A 20,109-nucleotide genomic window follows, 5' to 3' on the forward strand; every position below is an offset into this window, starting at 1 on the left:
ATGAAACACAAGATGAATAGTGTGAAACACAATACATAAAAACTTGGTAAGCAAACCAATTTTTTTTTTAAAAAAGAAGTAAGTGCAGGAACATGAGAGAACATGTGTGATCTTAGAAAAACTGGTTTTGTACTATGGCTGCTGTTGATGGGGACAGTTCACATTTTTGGAGTTAGACGCAGGACACGGCCATTCCCATGCCATCCTTGCACTCTTTACATCTACTTTTAGCCAAGGTCCGTCAGACATTTTCAGTGATATCTCTCTTTTCATAACCTCCTCTGACTCCAGCTTGAATTTCTGGTAGTTCCCTGGTAATGTGCTGTTCCAGCGATTTTTTTTTAAAGTTTAAAATAAAGCCTTATCTTAATTGTGATTGTTCCAGTGATTTTTTTTAAAAAAATAATCTCCACCACGGTTGTACTTGTCTGTGATATTAATGACATTATTTGATAATTTCTACATTTTTAATCACTTTTTTTAACATTTATGTGGTTTATTAAGGAAGTTAACATCTTCAATTCAGGTTGGAAGCAGAATACAAACTTTCTGTCTGGACTGGTTTCACTTAGTTTTACTAAATGGTCTACTGGACTATTTAAATGCAAATCTACTAATTTAGAAGCAATTTTTTTTAATGGGAACAAATATGGATCTCTTCCAGTCAGCTGAACAGGTAGCTTCTTCATATTTGCTGGCATAGACTTGTAAACACATCCAGGGCTATATTTGTTTCCTGAAACACCTCAACTGGTATTCAATTAATTCTTGGAGCATTATTTTTTGCCAATGCTTCAGTGCAGCTTGAACGTCTTCCATTGGTACTACTGGTTCTTCATCATATACTACTTTCTGAAATGATTTAATGTTGATCAATTCTTATTGGTACTGTGACTGTGTATTCTTTTTTATTAATTAATTTTAATGAAATTTTTCAGAGACTTTGGATTTCCATTCATTCACTGTAGCACTTTTTTTCCTGCCCAACCCCCACAGTTCACTCTTCTCTTTGAAAAGTAAAAGAAAAATTCTTTCATTGTTATACAATCCCTCCCCCTAGTCCACTCCACTATGCAGCCTCTATTCCGGACTTCTGTAATGACAATGATATCCACTCATATATCCCTTTTAAACAGTTCTCTCCCTCATTTGTTTCAATGCAGTTTCTATAATTTATCCCATCTTTCTCAATTTTCCCCCCAACCCCGATGTCAGTATGGTTTTACAACAGTGGCATTATGCAGTATTTGTCCTTTTGTGACTGAAATATTTCCCTCAGCATAATGTCCTCCAAGGCCATCCATTTTGTATAATATTTCATGAGTTCTTATTTTTCAATGCAGCATAGTATTCCATTGTGTGAATATACCACAGCTTCTCTATCCATTCCTTTGTTGATGGGCACTTAGGTTGTTTCCCACTCTTTGCTATTTTGAACAAAGCTGTGATAAACATGGGTATGTAGACTCTATGTATTCTTTTAATCTTCTTTTGATGTTTCCTGCATCATTCAGTATTTTTCCTGTGTAGTCTTTTTGCATTGTAACTTGATGCTTGAATTTGTTTTTCAAATCTTTCAGCCTGAGAAATGTTGAGTGTCTTCTTCCCCTTTGGTTTTCTAACCCAAGGGCTTTGCATGTTTCATTATGATACTCTGCTTTGTCCTCTAAAACTGTCCTTTGAAAGCTCTCTTACTTCAGCATTTCTTCTGCTTCTTTTGACTTTTCTCTATAGTAGTGCAATTTTCAGTCTTTTCCAACATTCATTTGGTCTTCTCTCTCTTGTCTTTGAAATGACCTTTTGAATCCTTGATGTCATTCCACAGCTCAACGCACCTTAAGATGGTAACTATGTTGAGTAACTTAGAATATTGAATTTCTTGTAGGTTGAATTTTGACTCCTCCAGAGTAAGTCCACAAAGTGATTTTGCATTTGACCTTCTATGAAATAAGGGTCTTCGCAGATGTGATTAAGGTCAGTATCATAGACTTAATTGTGTTCCCCCAAAATATAGGTATGTAATGATACAATGTAGAAGTTGTGTAATGGACCCCATACTCTGATAAACTAAATAGCCTTAAAAAGGTTAAGGATGGAATGTAAAGCTCCTTAATGGCATCACAGCTCTGAGCTGATGAAAGAGGAATTTCTTTAGTATTTGACTGGTAACACTTTTTATCTCACATAAGATAAAAGGTGTGCAAAGTGAACCTAGAGGAGAGAGCTCAGAACCACCAAGAACAAATTGCCAAGAATAAAGTGCTTTTTTTTTTCTGCACTAGAAAACTCTTTGGCACCAGAGAATGCTAAGAGATCCCCAAGGACAGCAGGCCTACAGATGTTGAAGGAAACCTTTTTCTAGGAGAGACAGAGAGAGAAGAGAGAAGAGAGAGAGAAGAGAGAAGAGAGAAGAAAGAAGAGAGAAAGGACAATGTCCCCTGCTGGCCCAGTTGATTTGAACGGCTAGTCTCCCAAACTAGGAAAGAAATTTGTAGGGGTGATAAGCTTGTTAAAGCCAATCACTGGTGCTATGTCTATCAGGGAGCATTGGTGGCCTAGTAGCAAGAAGCTGTGTAATCCCATCAACAGTTTTTAGGCAGGAGAAGGATCTGAAAACCTGTTGGAGGGTCAGCTATGTGTCAGTTCTGCCTGTCTGGTACACAACAACACATAAAATGAAGACAATAGAAATCTTAAAAAAGGATCATCTTAAAAGATTGTTGTTGGCAGATGTAGTAAAATAAACTACAACTCATAGTAACCTTATAAAAAAGTGATGAGAACTTTATCCTGCACTATTCTCATGACTACTGTCATGTTCAAGCTCATGTTGTAGTCACTGTGCCAATCCACCTTGTTGAGGGTCTTCCTCTCTTTCACTATTTTCCTATACACTTTTAATTAGGGTGGCCCTAAACCAAAATTTATGGTGGTCTAGTGGCAAGAAGTTGCACTGCAATCCGGAAGGCACAGGGTTCTGAGGCTACTTAGCTGCTCCCTGGGAGAAGGATGGGCAATCTCTTTCCATGTGATTAACTAACTGCCTCCGAAAATCCACTGGAGGGTCAGCTGTGAGTTGGTTCCAACACTGTGGTACTCAACAACAACAACAACATTAGAGATCTTTAATAGTTCTAGAAAAGCAGAGCCATAGAGACACAGAAGGCTATGTGAAGACTGAGGCAGAAATTGGAGTTGTATGGCAGGAGTGGTATCCATTTCCTAAACAACTTTCCTCTGGAAACTCTATGAACTTTGAAAAATGATGATAGCTATACAAAGGCTTCAGGCCTTTTGTTCATAGGGTTGCTATGAGTGGTGCTCGACTTAACGGCAATCAACAACAAAAAACTTAGATCACCAAGGACTGCTAGAATCTAAGAGACAGTCATGGAATACATTTCTCTTTGATTCTCAGAGGGAAATAACCCTGAAGATATCTCTATTTTGGACTTTCATGTGCAGAGCATTGAGAGACTAAATATGCTTTATTTTAAGCTATCAAGGTTCTGGTAATTTGTTAGGGCAGCTTCTACATATCCAAGGTTTATCATTTAGATGTCTTTCCTAGTCCATCATTATCTCTTTATTTTGTGCTGAAGTAATTATTGTATTAAGGAGAGAGGATTAGAATAGGATACAAGCCCCACCCTACTATGTAAGCTCATGGGAGCTCAGCACTAGCTGCTTTCTCTTGGGGAACACTTGCCTGGGCCACAGCATCCAGCCTCCATTACCCACAGCCACCATCCAGCTACACAACTGACAGTCGACAGGATCCCGGCCCACCGTTCACCAGTTTCTCCAAAATCAGCCTGCCTATTGATGGTCACGTGACCAGTCTGAGCCTTTGTGAGTTCTGGTGAATCACCAAACACACAGGCCATAGAGGAATTTAGGAACTGAGCCACAGATGGAGCTGTTAATGTTAGAAATTATGGACTTATACAGCTGGTTAAGTATTTAGGACTTCTGAACTGAGACTTCTTATAGTCTGCCATTAATCTTCTTGTTGTTGTTGTATATGCGCAAGCGACTCATAGCGACCCTAGGTATAACAGCCCTAAACTCTGCTCTGTCCTGTGCCAATCACACCGTTTCCAATACACCCATCCCGATTACCCCAGTCACTGAATCAATCCACCTCATAGAGGGCCTTCCCCTCCTGTGCTGTTTCTCCACCCTTCCAAGCATGATGTCCCTCTCCAAGGACCTGTCTCTCCTCACAACATGTCCAAAGTATGTTAGACGGAGCCTCAGAATCCTTGTCTCCAAGGAGCCGCCCAGTTTAATCCTTTCCAAGGTTTTGACCTTTCTATTAATCTTAGCAGGATGAATTATGAGAACTCAGCCCTAGGAAACTAATATACCATCCAAAGAACCATAAACCCTGAGTAATAATATTATTTACTGTTTAGCTGTAATGTTTAGAAATGTAAAATAAATGGTCCAAGTATTTGAACTACATTCTCTACACTATATGAATTAGGTAAGTATTGGATATTTCAAGAATTCAGTAGTAGTGGAGAATATGCCCAATGCCTAATTTTTGTAAATATTTATTAATCAAAGAAGAATTCTAGAAACACAGATCTGCTGGAAGTTATGTGAAATGATTATTTTGCCATATTGCCAGAAAGCAAGATAACTGGGAGCTATTTCTACTATCATTTACCTATGAAAATACATGTTTTATTTCCTCATATATAAAATGGAGCCACTAATGCCAGATAATGTTAAGAAGACAAGATAATAGAAAGCACCTAGTGACAAATAATATTATGGTAAAGATCACTTTCTAAAACTGCTCTATAAATGCTGGGCGTTTTATCATGCAACCTCAGACGGAGGAAGGAAGCTAACATTTATTTAGCTTCTTCTAAACACCAGGAAGGTGTGTTTAAGTTAACTTTGCTTCCCATACCACTTCCTTAAACACACCCCTTCTACAAATACAGTTTAAAATACTCACATTTTCACTCACTGTAGTGGCTTTTGATGTAGAATCATTCTTCCTGTTAGTGGAATATAAAAGACAATATTTACTAAATTGTCACTTTCAGCTCAGAGACACATATTCTTTTTTAGTTAATGTTACTCTGATATATTTTCTCAACAGGAAGACAAACATTTATGTTAGCCAGGTAAAACAAGTCAACACTCCTCATGAACTCTCTTATATTTATAGGTGTTACTGACAGAAAAAGCCATGCACAAAACCTCCATGCAGTCAGATGTAACAGATTAGTATATCAATCTGTTTGTTTAGCAGAAACCAGGCATTTTTTTAACTTATTAATACTGAACATTTGAGTGTCTAGTTTTATGTTAATTATTTTACATTCAAAATTCGACTTTTCAATTGAAATTTTATGTGGTGGGTAAAGTCTTAGTCATTTCATTCATTTTTAAACAAATTTTGAGGGCCATGGATTTGAAAACTAAGAGATGTGTTTGAGCATAAAGATAATTAGCCCAGAATGTTGCATGAATTGGCAGAGGCACTGTTATTAAAATAATAATAGTCCAATAATGTGCCCTTTCCCCCTCTGTAAGGTGCTGTCTCTTTTCTCCAATGAATTTCTGTTTTTCCCAGCAATAGTAAAACTTTTCACAATAGACCGAGAGTAGGGTCAATATACAATCAGGTTTGCTCCACTTTTCTGAAGCATCCCCTTTGCTTATTAGCTAGTCCTGATAACTTGAATTTCATATTAAACTTATATTGAGATATTTGTGAGACCTAGAGAACAAGATGAGGAGGAAATCTGGGAAGAGAAAATTAAAGGCAGATAAGGTTTCGAATGAAAGTATCTGGAGGCAAAGCAGCTGATATATAGGGGAATGCTTACAAGACAAATTTGAGTCATTGTTTCTGTGTGAATGAAAAAACCCTTAAGCCCATCAAAAGACATTTCATTGACTGACTCATAGCTTCATTGGGTTTTCAAGGCTATAAATCTCCCAAAAGGAGATTGTTTATGTTTTTCCTGAGTAGCTGCTGGTGAATTTGAACCACTTGAGAGTTTCAGCCTTTGGGAATATTGTTACCTCCCGAAGGATTATGCCAAACAAGTGCACATAAACTGGGGACTTTGGTTATCGCAGCCACAGTCATTCAGAATTGGCTTCTTAATGTCTATCTCCAGCTAGAATACTTTCCTAAACCCACTCCTCTGAAAATGTTCTACACTTCAGTGCACAGGAACTCTATATTTCTCAAACTTCAGAGTCATCTCTTTTCTTATAACTTGCACCTTAGACTCCTCCATATCAAAGCTCTTACCAAGTAAATTCTGATTCACAGTAAACTCATAGGAGAGAGCAGAACTGACATAAAGAGTTTCCAAAGCTGTAATCTTTAATAAGTAGACTGGGAGATTTTTTTGGTCTCTTGTTGAATAAATGCAAACAGCCAACCTTTCAGTTAGTTGCTTAACCACTGCACCACCAAGGTTTTAACTCGCATCTAATCCGTCAATGACTTGCTGAAAATATATCCAGAATCCTATCATCATCACCATCAAGTAGCACAACTTTGGTCCCAGGGTCACCTCTCTTGTTCTTAGCAGAATACTCTGTATGAGCCTCTTCAGAATTAAGATAATGCTACACCCATACTCTAAACTCTCTGATAACTTCCCAATTTACTCAGAACCAAAGCCAAGGTCCTCATAGTTGCCAATGAAGGCCTCTGAATCTGGTCTCATTTCTGCTCAGATCTCGCCCAGGCTCTTCTTCCTTCCCTCACTCTACTCCTAGCACATTGGTCCTCTTGCTGTTGTTCTTAGATGCTTCAGGAATGCCTGGCCTCACCATCTTTCCATGTGTTCTCTCCCCTCTGTTTGAACACTTTTTTTCAATAGATGCTTGCCATCCCCTCGCATGTCTTTGTCAAGTATCAGCAAGGTCTTCCCTAACCACTAAGGTTATAATCATCACTCTTAACCAGTATTATCTCTATCCTCATCACTGTTTTCTTTTTCTCCATAATTCTTATGTCTCATCTGATATGCAGTACTCTAAACTCATGGTGGTTGAGTTGATTCTGATTCCCAGTGACCCTAATGGACAGAGCAGAATGGCAGTAGGGCTTACAAGGCTGTAATCTCTGATGGCCTAGTGGCAAGAAGCTGCACTGTAATACTGAAGGCACACCAGCTGCTCCGTGGGAGAAGGATGGGCAATCTCTGCCCTTGCGATTTACTGCCTCTGAAAACCCACTGGAAGGTCAGCTATGTATGCATTGATTCCGACTCTACAGTATACAACAACAACAATCACTACTGAAGTAAATTGTCTTATATTTCTCCTGTGGAAAAGCTGACGAACTTTTTGGTTAGTAGCCCAGCGCTATGACAACTGCACCATCAGGTCTTCTTTAATATGTGCAGAGTTTATGTATTTGTGTACCCATTCCCTTCTCTACTAGATTATCAGCTCCATTGGATGGAGTTTTTCTTCGATTTTATTTTGTACTAGGTCTCTAGTCATGATAGCACTGTTGGTCAAGAAATATCCATTGATTTAAAAAAACCAAAACAAACAAACCACACAACACAACCCAAATATAAATAAGTGAATTTTTTTAGTAATTTTCAACTTAGTGAAATGCAACAAATGACTATCGAAAGAACTACTAATGCAATGTCTATCAGTCAAACTACTGAACCTATTTAAGTCAAATTACTGAACATACTTATCTAAGTAATCAAACATCATTTCCAAGCAGGCACGAGAATGAGTTACAATGTATTTTTAGATGCACTTGGGTAGCTTTTCATTAGGATTCACTCAATAAAATCCTCTTTTCCACTGAGTCATGGCTGACTCTCCATCGAGATTTTGGAGGTTGTAAATTGCATCAGAGGAGATTGTCCATCTGTCTCCTGTGGAGCTGCCGATGGACTAGGTCACCGGGGCTCCCTAGGATTACATCTATACAAGTCTCCCATATTTCATAACTAAACAAAAGGTTAACAGAAAATTAGCAGTTATAGGGGGGAAAAGGCATGAATTTTGAATAAAGTGTACTTACTGAAAGGTAGTTTCTTCTACAAAAGAAAAAATACATATCATTAGTGAAAGAGTTAATAATACAGCATGACATAAAGTAATATAAACATGAGCTAGAGCATATTGTTTTTTTCTTAATATTAATACTAATTTGTTACTTGTATTTTCTAAATTAAAGGTTGTCAAACTTTTCAGCAATCCAGATTATTATTGTCATTAGGTGACGTCGGGCCAAGTATAACTCATAGTGACCCTATGAACTGCAGACCAGAACCTTGACCTAACTTGTGCCATCCTCATCATCTCCGAAACATGGGAGCCCACTGCAGCTTCACTGGGTTAATCCATCTTATTGGAGTTGTCTTTTCCTTTTCTGACTTTTCATCTTTCCAATAATAATGTCCATTTCCAAGAAAAAGCCTCGCCAAGCAACATGTCTAAAGTATGAAAGAAGCCTCCTTATCTTTACCTTCAAAAAGCACTCTGGCTGCACTCTTTCCAAAATATATCTGTCCTTTTGGCAGGACATATAATACTTAGTCCTCTTCACCAGCACCACAACTCAAAGGCATCAATTTTTGTGTCATCCTTATTCATTGTGACGTACACAGTAAGTTATTAAGAAGACTATGGCCTGAATCTGGTATACCTTAGTCTTTAAACTGATAGCATTGCTTTTTATTTTCTTTTCTAAATTTATTTTTCTACTAGTTTATTTCTTTTCCTGTTTAGAAGGGGTCGTAGTACTAGGGATATTGTAGCTGATGTTAGATGGATCTTAGCTGGAAGCAGGGAATACCGGAAGAATGTCTGTGTTTCATTGATTATGCAAAGGCATTTGACTGTGTGGATCATAACAAACTGTGGCTGACTCTGAGAAGAATGGGAATCCCAGAACACTTGCTCGTTCTAATGCGAAACCTATACTTGGACCAAAAGGCAGTCATCAGAACAGAGTAAGGAAACACTGCATGGTTCAATATTGGGAAAGGCATACGACAGGGATGTGTCCCATCCCCATACCTTTTCAACCTGTATGCAGAACAGATTATCCGAGAGGCTGGGCTCTATGAGGAGAAGCGTGGGGTCAAGATTGGTGGAAGATCTATTAACAATCTGCATTATGCAGATGACACAACCCTGCTTGCTGAAACTGAGGAGGACCTCATGCACTTGCTGCGAAGGGTCAAGGACTGCAGCCTTCAGTATGGACTGAGGCTCAATGTCAAGAAGACAAAGATTCTCACCACTGGACCAACTGGCAGCATCAGGATGGATGGCGAAGAGACTGAGATTGTTAACAACTTCAGTCTGCTTGGCTACATGGTTAACACTCTCGGCATCAGTAGCCAGGAAATCAAAAAACGTATTGCGATGGGAAAGTCTGCTGTTAGGGACCTCTCCAGGGTACTACTGAAGAGCAATGGTGTCACTTTGGAGACTAAGGTGCATCTGATACAGGCTATGGTCTTTGCCATCACTTGTTATGCATCAGAGAGTTGGACAATGACTAAGGAGGACAGAAGGAGAATTGATGCCTTTGAGCTGCGGTGCTGGAGAAGAGTATTGAATGTACCCTGGACTGCCAAGAAAACAAACAGATTCATCCTGGAGAGGGTTACACCAGGCTGCCGCTTGGAGGCAAGGATTCTGAGGCTTCGTCTGACATACTTTGGACATGTTGTAATAAGGGAGAGGTCCTTGGAGGGGGACATCATGCTTGGGAGGGTGGAGGGACAGCACAGAAGGGGAAGGCCCTCTATGAGGTGGATTGATTCAGTGACTGGGGTAATCGGGATGGGTGTGTCAGAGGCAGTGAGATTGGCACAGGATAGAGCAGGGTTTAGGGCTGTTGTACATAGGGTCGCTATGAGTAGCAAGAGACTCAACGACACATTACAACAACAACAACTAGTTTATTTACAAAATTTGAATACAAATATGAATTAATTCTTTCAATTTCCTTCACCGCCCCCCCCCACCCATCAAATTGTACAACCCAATGATTAATCCCCTCTTCCCCCTGCACATCCATATCCCTCTGCTTCCAGCCTCTCCCACCCCTCCTGGATCCTTATACTCATTCTATAATAATGGTTTCATACAATATTTATCCTTAAGGGACTGAGTTAGTTCACTCAGCATAATGCTCTCCAGTCCCTCCCAAGTTAGGTAATAATTTACAAAGTTATTTCTGCTACATGCTGCATAGAATAGCATTGCTTTTAAGTATTTTGGAGAGCTCCCTGATAGTGGACTTGCTCAAAGAAAACAATCCAGATAGCAAACTTTTTATTTAAGCTTTTTATACAAAGAGGCAAAAGTTATAACCTAGATTCTTATTAAGATGAAATTTTCAAAAATAACCTTATTGATGAACTTTTAAATGTACTAATAATCACAGAAGTTTTGTAATACATGTCTACTAATGAAAAGAATGAAATTCCTTTAGGGGAGACTCTCCTAACTGGAATACAGAGTTAACATATATTATCATTACATAGATTGCAGATATCCATCTATAAAAATTATTCTTCACTTGCAGGCTACAGAAACATAGTAGGCCAGATTTGGCTTATGGGCCATAGTTTGCTATTCACATTTTAAATGTAGGCTCAAGAAAAGAATTCATTTTAAATAGATTTTCTGCCACTTGAAAATGGGAGTAAGACCTTATTAGCTAACTCAGTGCCATCGAGTCAGAATCGACTTATAAATGATTCTCCAGCAGGTTGTTTGGAGGCTGTAAATCACATAGAAGGAGATGGACCATTGTTTCCTCTCAAAGCAGCAGGTAGATTTGAACTATCTATCTGCCTTTGAGTTCGCAGCACAACTTCCTATCCACTAAGTCACAAAACTCATTCTTAGCTAGTGATGTCTTATTATGTAAGAAAATGCTTTAGTTAATTTCTTATATTTGTTAATTAAATCCTTATTAAAAACACTGTAACAACTGTTTAGAGAGTTATTCAAGAAAAAACAGACTTAACAACGTTAGAGTTGTTTCTGATGACAGGAATTTCTAAATAGCAATCTTATCTCTTTGTTCTTCCACAGATAGCCAGTAGGGGACTCAGCTGAGTTCTGTTTGTAAAACTGCATTACACTGGACTAGAATGAACACTCTATACAAGAATAATTATTATCAGTCACGAAGCAGTAATAAATTATAAGGAATTCTTTGGAAACTATGTTCATGGAAACAATTTACAACACATGACTCGTGTTTGTGAGTATATTATATATATTTTATAGAGATGTTTAGAAAAGTCTTTTAAATTTGTTTCATTTTAGCATAAAATATTTTAAAACCTAAATTCCACAATTCATGTTCCATTAAATGGTGCCACTGGAATTAATAAGTGTTCTCCAGATTTTGAGTGCTCAGATGATTTTAAAGATTGGGAGTAAAGAAATGTATCAAGAGGAAAAAAATTATTTTTAATTCTTAAGAGAACAAACAGGTTCATCCAAGAGAGGGTGAGACCAGGATGCTCACTGGAGGCAAGGATTCTGAAGCTTCATCTGACATACATTGGACATGTTGCAAGGAGCAATCAATCAGTGCTTGGAGAGGGACATCATATTGGGAGGGTGGAGGGACAGTACAAGAGAGGAAGACCCTCGATGAGGTGGATTCATTCAGTGACTGGGGTAATGGGGGTAGGTGTGTCAGAGACAGTAAGATTGCCACAGGGTAGAGCAGGGATTAGGGCTATTGTACAAAGGGTCTCTATGAGTCACAAGTGACTTGATGGTACAACAACAACAACAACAACATCTCAATCAAATATATTATTTCAGTACCTGGGGGGTTTGGGATTTGAAGTTAAAATACCTGTACACTTGAAAAAAAAAATCCTTATTCAGAAGCAAGTCTAAAGAAATAAGTCTAATTTTTCTTAAACAGAAATAACAGTGTTTCCTTCTAATTACAGTTGTGGTAAATTTTCATTTACTATTTCATTCTTCTACATTGAAAACACTTTTCACTGATTTATTTTGATGAAATTCCTTATCCTAAATCTAGAAACTCTTATAGTGAAATCTATTACCCTTCCCTTAAAAATACAAAGATCTTAACTATACATATTATTGTTCTGTTACATATATGTTGTTGTTGTTATGTGCCTTTGAGTCAACTGCAACCCTATGAACTAAACTTTACCCTATCCTGACCCAAACTCACTATTTCATACACACCTGACCCCATTGCCACATTGTGTCAATTCATCTCATCTCGTGTCTTCCTCTCCTGCACTGACCCTCTACTCTTCAAAGAATGATATCTTTTGTGAAAAAACAATGCATTCAAACTTTCTAAATAAATCAAGTATTATAAAAAAATGTAAAGTTTTTCTTAAAAGAGATTGCTATCTTTCTCCAAGGACTCGTCCCTCCTGATGACAGACCAACAGTATGTGAGACAGAGTCTTGCACATGAATGCCCAATAGTTTGAGCATATTTTCTTAAAAATGTTAACAGCATTAAAAATTTTAAGAGCATTAAAAAGCCTTGATCATGTTTGAAAAAAAAAATCCATTTCTCCAAAGAGCAAATAGGTTTCACCTTCTCCAGGACAGACTTATCTGTTCTCTTGGCAGTCCACAGTATGCCCAATACTCATCTCCAGTACCACAACTCAAAGCATCGATTCTTTTACTGTCATCTTTATTTACTGTCCAGCTCTTAGATGCATGGCAAGCAATTAAAAAGAATATGGCCTAGATCAGATGCATCTTAGTCTCTTGACTGACATCGTTGCTCTTTAGCACTCTGGAGAGGTCCCTGGTAGCAGATTTTCCCAATGTAACTAAATTTTTATTTCCTTTCTGAGGAGCCGCAGCACCCAGACCCATACTAGGAAGCTAGGCTGCTGAGTCTGGTGGCAAACAGAGCCAGGCCAGGAGCCACATGGAGCCACAGCATCTAGATAGATGCTGAGGAACTGGGTGCAGGGCTCATATGACCATCTTTGATGGTGAGCACACAGACTATGGACAGGAGTGACTGGAGTTAGTTTGAGGCCTCACAGGGGTTGGAGCATGGTGAGGGGAGAGGTGTGGAAAAGCAATGCCAAGTTGCCAAATTTATCTGTATTGGGGAAATGTCTGCATGTTGCTGTTCTAGATATAGATATATAGATAGATATAAATAGATAGATTATAGACATATAATAGATAGATAGATAGATAGACAGACAGACAGACAGCCTTGTCTATCACATGCTCTTTTGAGTATGGTGCTTGTCTGTCAGATGCTGTACTAAAGTGAAACTCACAAACTAAGAGATTAATAGAAGCAATGGCCATCCACTTCTGAAATAAGAGGCCTTCATACACCCTAAGAAATGTTACGTGTGTGCACACCTATAAATACCTCCCCCGGTGGCAGTTCTCTCCCAGGAACACTGTAATCCAGGGGTTCCTCTGAAATCTTAGGGGATCACCCCAACATTTTTATAAAGAGGCAATCTGCCCTCTGCTTTCCTAAGTACTACACCATCTATCTGCTTGTTATCTTGGATATTTTCTACATTAGAAAATTGATGAAAAATATTCTCCAGCATCTGTTAGAACCTCTTAAGAAGAAACAGTGTCTAATTAAAAAACTTTGTATTTCCATAGGAAGTTGTCTATGAAAGAAAGATGGAATTTACTCACTTGAAAAGTAGCCTTTCCTCTGAGCGTAGCATACACCAAGGCCACAAACGGAAATCACTAAGGCCACAACTACTACAGCTGCTATGATGCCACTTATATTAAGATCATCTGGAATGGGAAATTAAGCGCAAGTAATTAATGTCAAATAGATGGACAGATGCAGTTATCCAAAAAAAGAGCTCTCTTCTATGGCTCTATACACGGAGAATTTAACACTTTTAAAAAAAAAAAATTCAAAGATATATATTGTTTGAAATGTAAATATCTTTACTATATAAAACTGTTAGAAATTAAAATGATGAAAAAAGATATACAATATAAATAATGACCAAAAGAATTATAATTTCATTATTGTAAAAATAATATAAAATATAAGGCAAGAGATTTCACAATAACAAAAGGCCAATTAAATAGAAAGATGAAGAAAGAACTTTACACTTTTCTTTTTTTTTTTTTAATTTTATTACCGTCAAACCAGATCTGACTGGTACAGGAAGAGAATGTCCCTCCTTCCCCGGTGGAGCATCTGGTGGATTCGAACTGTGCGCCTCTGGGATTGTAGTTGCAGCTCCTTGCCACTAGGTCACCAGAGCTCCCCAGAACTTTACACTTTTAAAGCTTGTTAAAAAATTAGTTTCCAGAACATATTAGAGGCGATGTATGATTGAATATTATGGTTAGAACAGGAGTCCAGAATTAAGGTTGCACAGAGAAGTGTACTCTGTGCGGGGTGAGGGGAATTGTATACCAATGAAGGAATTTTTTTTTTCTTTTTCTTTACAAAGAGAGGAGCGAACTGGTGGGGCAGGTAGAAAAGTGCAGCAATGAATGAATGGAAATCCAAAAACTCTGTAAATGTTTATTAAAATTAATTTTAAAAAATTGTTTCCAGTGGAATACTACTCAGCACTGGAAAAACAGGGAACTCATGAAATAATTATACAAAATGGGTGACCCTGGAGGACATTTGCTGAGTGAAATATTTCAGTCAGAAAAGGACAAATACTGCATAATGCTACTATTCTAAAACAGGACTGACATCAGGGTTGAGGGAAAACTAAGAGGGAATGAGTAATGTACACTGCATTGAAACAGATAAGGGAAAGAACTGTTTAAAAGGGATATATAATTAGGTATTATTTGCATGACATGAGTCCAGAATAAGAGCTGCATAGTAAAGTGGATGGGGGAGGGGGATTGTATAACAATGAAAGAATATTTTTTTCTTTTCAAAGAGAAAATGAACTGGGGGGGCGGAGAGGAGGGCAGGGAGGAAAATGAAAATGTGCAACAATGAATGAATGGAAATCCACGTTCTCTATAACCTTTCATTAAAATCTCAATAAAAAAGTGCAACAATGAATGAATGGAAATCCACAATCTCTGTAAATGTTCATTGAAATTAATAATACAAAAACAAAACCAATAATAAAAAAACAAAACCAATAATAAAAAAAGAAAAAAATTTTCTAGGACATGGATCAAAATTGATTGAAAAATATTTACTGAACTAAGTTTTGCAAGAATCAAAAGTTTAGGAAAGTGCTAAGATTCAGAAATAAAATCTATGGTATTTGCTTAGATTCATTAGGACATGCAATAATAGGATTCAAGGGACTGAATATCAGAATTCATAGGATTGACGTAATCTTAGAGGTTAAATTTAATTTACTCTCGGGGAGCTCTGGTGGCTTAGTGTCAAGAAGCTGCACTGCAATCCCAGAGGCGCACAGTTCAAATCCACCAGATGCTCTGCCGGGGAAGGAGGGACAATCTCCTCCTGTACCAGTCAGATCTGATTTGACGGTTGTGGTTGTTGTTATGTGCCGTCGAGTCGTTTCCGACTCATAGCGACCCAATGCACAACAGCCTAAACCCTGCCTTATCCTGCGCCAACCGCACCCCCTCTGACACACCCATCCCGATTACCCCAGTCACCGAATCAATCCGTCTCATAGAGGGTCTTCCCCTCCTGTGTTGTCCCTCAACCCTCCCAAGCATGATGTCCCTCTCCAAGGACCCGTCCCTCCTGACAGCATGTCCAAAGTATGTCAGACGAAGCCCCAGAATCCTTGCCTCCAAGGAGTAGCTTGGTTTAATCCTCTCCAAGATGAATCTTTGTTTTCCTGGCAGTCCATGGTACATTCAGTACCCTTCTCCAGCACCACAGCTCAAAAGCATCCACTCTCCTTCTGTCCTCCCTAGTCATTGTCCAACTCTCTGATGCATAACAAGCGATTGCAAATACCATGGCCTGTATCAGGCGCACCTTAGTCTCCAGAGAGACACTGTTGCTCCTGAGTACTTTAGAGAGGTCCCTAACAGCAGACTTTCCCATCGCGATACGCTTTTTGATTTCCTGACTGCTGGTGCCAAGAGTGTTGATTGTGGAGCTGAGCAAACTGAAGCTGTGAACAATCTCAATCTCTTCGTCATCCATCCTGACGCTGCCAATTGGTCCAGTGGTGAGAATCTTTGTCTTCTTGACATTGAGCCTCAGTCCATACTGAAGGCTGCAGTCCTTGACCCTTCGCAGCAAGTGCATGAGGTCCTCCTCAGTTTCAGCAAGCAGGGTTGTGTCATCTACATAACGGAGATTGTTAATAGACCTTCCACCAATCCTGATGCCACAATTCTCCTTATAGAGCCCAGCCTCTCGGATAATCTGCTCTGCATACATGTTGAAAAGGTATGGAGACAGGATGCATCCCTGGCGTACACCCTTCCCAATTTTGAACCATGCAGTGTTACCCTGCTCTGTTCTGACTACTGCCTCTTGGTCCAAGTATAGGTTTTGTATTAGCACAATTAAATGTTCTGGGATTCCCATTCTTCTTAGAGTCAGCCACAGTTTGTTATGATACACACAGTCAAATGCCTTTGCATAATCAATGAAACACAGATAGACATTCTTCTGGTATTCTCTGCTTTCAGCCAAGATCCATCTAACATCAGCAACAATATCCCTAGTACCACGACCCCTTCTAAACCCAGCCTGGACTTCCGGCAGTTCTCTGCTGATAATAATAAAAAAAATTAAAAAAATTAATTTACTCTCACATCTCTTGATACTGACTGAAAATTATTTTGTAGTATCTGCTACATCAATTTCTAAATAATGAAAAACCTCACTTAGGATTAAAGTAAGCCTCTGGCACTGTTATTCAGTAAAAGCAATTATCAGAACCATCTTTTTAAAATTTATGTATGTCTCCACACGTGCACACACCTATTAGTAAATCAGATTCAATCGAGTAGAAGAGATGAAATCCTGTGAGATGTTTTCTGGGGTTCTGGTGAAATAGTCTACAGGAAGATGCACCACTAACACAAAGGCAGCACCTCTCTGGTGGTGCGACTCCACCAGTAGCTGAGGGACAAAGATGGGCACTCTCCTTCCGTGCAGTTGATAGCCTCAGAAACCCAATGCAGACGGGCCCAGCTCCACAGCACTGGGTGAGTAAGGCTTTTCACATTGCTATTACATTAGATTGCTAGTATAAGGCAATAAAATATTTTTATTATTCAAGTGTGAAATCACTATCTGTTACTAATCTTTCTAGTGTTTCTCATGCACATTCAGCTACCAACAATTAGATGATCAATCTTCCAAGGTTAGTATTTTTCTAAGTTGGGAACTATACCAAAATACCTGCATTCACACCATTAATAAAATTATTAATATTATTTTTTAAAGGAAAGAACCATGTAACTGGTTATTACGCACTTCCCTTTATCTAGTGCATTTAATTAGCACGTGTTGTGTGTAGCATTCAACAACACATCAATCAACCTTAACATTTTATTTGGGTTACATTCCTCCATCTTGCCAGTAGTGATCTCATTACCCACATTCATTTATCATTTAGGTACTTTTAAAGCTTTGGTGATCTGGTGCCAAAAGGCATGAGTTCAAATGCACTAACTGTTGCATGGAAGAAGAGTGGGCAACGTTCTTCCTCCCTTTCAATTTAGTACCTCTGAAACGTTAGGATGGCGCACACATACACACAGTAACTATATGCTTAAAGGAGCTCTGATGACCTGGTGATAAAGAGATATGTTGCCCAACCAGATTAAAATCACCCACCTTTGGCTTGGTAGTATAACTTGCTATCCACTAGGCCAACTGAGCTCTCTCCAGAGTTGTAGATGACTCACAGCAACCCTATGAATGAAAGACCTGAACACTTGCATAACTTTCATCATTTCTTCATGTTCATGGGTTTTAGCCTTGGAAATCCTGTGGGGTCGCTTTACTCTTCCCTACAGGTTTGCTGAGAATCGGAGTTGACTTAATGGCAACAAGTTTTAGAGTATCACATTAGTAATTTCAGATATTTTGAAGCAGTGTACAGTTTGGGAAGATTTCTTTTACAGGAAAAGATGGTGAAATTTCATCTCACTTACTTTGGGTATTATTTCAAGAGGAACCAGTCATGAGAAAGATATCATACATGAAAAAGTTGAGGGTCAACAAAAGAGAAAAGACCTTCATGAGGTGAATCAATACAATAACTATTACAATGACCTAGAGCATGACAGAGATCTAAGGAGGGTGCACAGCAGGCCAAGGTTCATATTGATGTTCACAGGATTGCTATGAGCCATGGTTGACTTGATGGTGACTAACAACAACAGCTGATCATAAAAATTTTCTGATCACAAAAATTTTATTAATATTCATAGTGTTGTTAACTGTCTCAGCTACTTCTAAAGTCAGGCGTCTCGATGGCACATAAGAACAACTTCTAAAATATTAAGTGTAATTTAATTCAAGTGTAGAGCAGTGTTGGTGGTGTTAGGTGCCATTGAGTTGGAACCAACCTGTAGCTGGCTATATTGAGACTGAGATACAGGAAAATCAAGTAAATGACTCAAGACCTTGTGGGCAGAAAGTGACAAAACTGGGTTTCAAACCACCATACAAACTCTCTGACCTCAAGAAATACACAGACTTCAAAACTTTGTTTTTGTTTAAAAGATTACTGTATTCAGGTTGTCAACAGAAGAGCAACAGAATGTGAAAAAAAAAACCTGAAAAAAAGCAAATAACACTGCTAAATATTCTTGGTCTATGCTATGGACTGAACTATGTACACCCACAGAAATGTAGAGGTCTTCACCCCTGACCCTAAGAATGTTATCTTGCTTGGAACTGTGGGCTTTCTTTTGTTATGCAAATGAAGCCTTAGGAGAACCTCTTTCATTGCTGCCTCATTGCCAACTCCCTAGCCACCAGAGCTCTTAATACCAGAATGTTGTTGTTGTTAAATAACACTAAGTCAGAACAATCTCATAGCTGACCCTCAACCAGGTCTCCAGGGTCAGTAAATTGCATGGGCGATTGCCCGTCTTTCTCTGGTGGAGCAGGTGGTGGATTCAAATCGCATTCCTTTGGGATGACAGGGCAGATCCTTACCATTAGGCCACCAGAGCTCCCTTAGTAGGTTCTAAATCTACCAATTTCTGAGTGGCATCTTATAAAAAAAAGGAAAACAGACACAGCTACAGTGGGAAGATAGATGTCATGCAGCAAAGTCTTGCCAATGGGAATGTCAAGGGTCACCAGTAAATACTAAAAACTAGAAGATAGACTCCCAGAAGAAACTGACATAGCTAAGATCCCAACTTGGACATATATTCTCTAGAGTTGTGAGAAAATAAATTTCTGCTCTTTAAAATTGCCTGTTATTGATATTTTTTTTTGTTATGACAGCACAAATTAATGAAAGTAGCCTATGTGGGAGATGGGTTAAAAACATCATCTTTGACTTTTTCTGTACATTTTGCCAAGCAAAATTTTAACACTCCTCATGTTTATTTATCCTCCAAATCCTTCAGTCCTTTCATACTCCATGCTCTATCCAATCATAAATATTTACACAATCTAATTGCAAACCATTTGCTCCACCCAATATTTCTTACCTACTTGCATTCGCTTCCCAGGACACATGCGATATCCAACAGAATTACGGGCCTCACAGGAATATTCACCACTGTCCATTTTTGAAATAGTGTTAAATTGCTGTTTGTGGAGGGAGATATAAAAGCATTAAACTTTTTTGTACTTTTAATTGTTGGATAAAAGAATTCATATGCATTGTATTTCTTTAATGTAGGTTGTATTTTATGCAATCTTTTATTTACATTTTTTCATACATTCATATGCATTGTATTTTCTATAATTAGCAGCTATTAATCTATGTCCATTATTACCATCTTTTTGAGTCCCCAATGAATCTTTCCTATTCCTTTACACTCCTCTTCCCATCTACCACTAAACTGCTATGTTAGTGATATCTACCCTTCATCTTTGAGCCTTTGGATTTATACACATCTCACTAGTTATCACTCTGTTTTTGTTTTTTTTTTAGTTTTTTTATTATTAAATTTTATTAGTTTTAATGAACATTTACAGAGATT

At 38.4% G+C, this 20,109-nt stretch overlaps 1 protein-coding gene across 1 annotated transcript in view; it reads right to left on the reverse strand.

Annotated features, from left to right (window-relative positions):
• JAM2 (junctional adhesion molecule 2) overlaps positions 1-20,109 on the reverse strand; it is a 128,796-nt gene that overhangs the window by 13,413 nt on the left and 95,274 nt on the right. Inside the window, exons 6-9 of the mRNA XM_006896041.1 lie at positions 19,612-19,711; positions 13,684-13,791; positions 8,039-8,054; positions 4,973-5,015 (exon numbers count right to left, since the gene is read on the reverse strand). Coding sequence (XP_006896103.1) covers positions 4,973-5,015; positions 8,039-8,054; positions 13,684-13,791; positions 19,612-19,711 — 267 coding nt within the window. The remainder of the gene's footprint in view (positions 1-4,972; positions 5,016-8,038; positions 8,055-13,683; positions 13,792-19,611; positions 19,712-20,109) is intronic.

This window comes from Elephantulus edwardii, unplaced genomic scaffold, assembly GCF_000299155.1.
Source record: "Elephantulus edwardii isolate Elephantulus edwardi_28Jun2011 unplaced genomic scaffold, EleEdw1.0 scaffold00180, whole genome shotgun sequence".
NCBI classification, from domain to species: domain Eukaryota; kingdom Metazoa; phylum Chordata; class Mammalia; order Macroscelidea; family Macroscelididae; genus Elephantulus; species Elephantulus edwardii.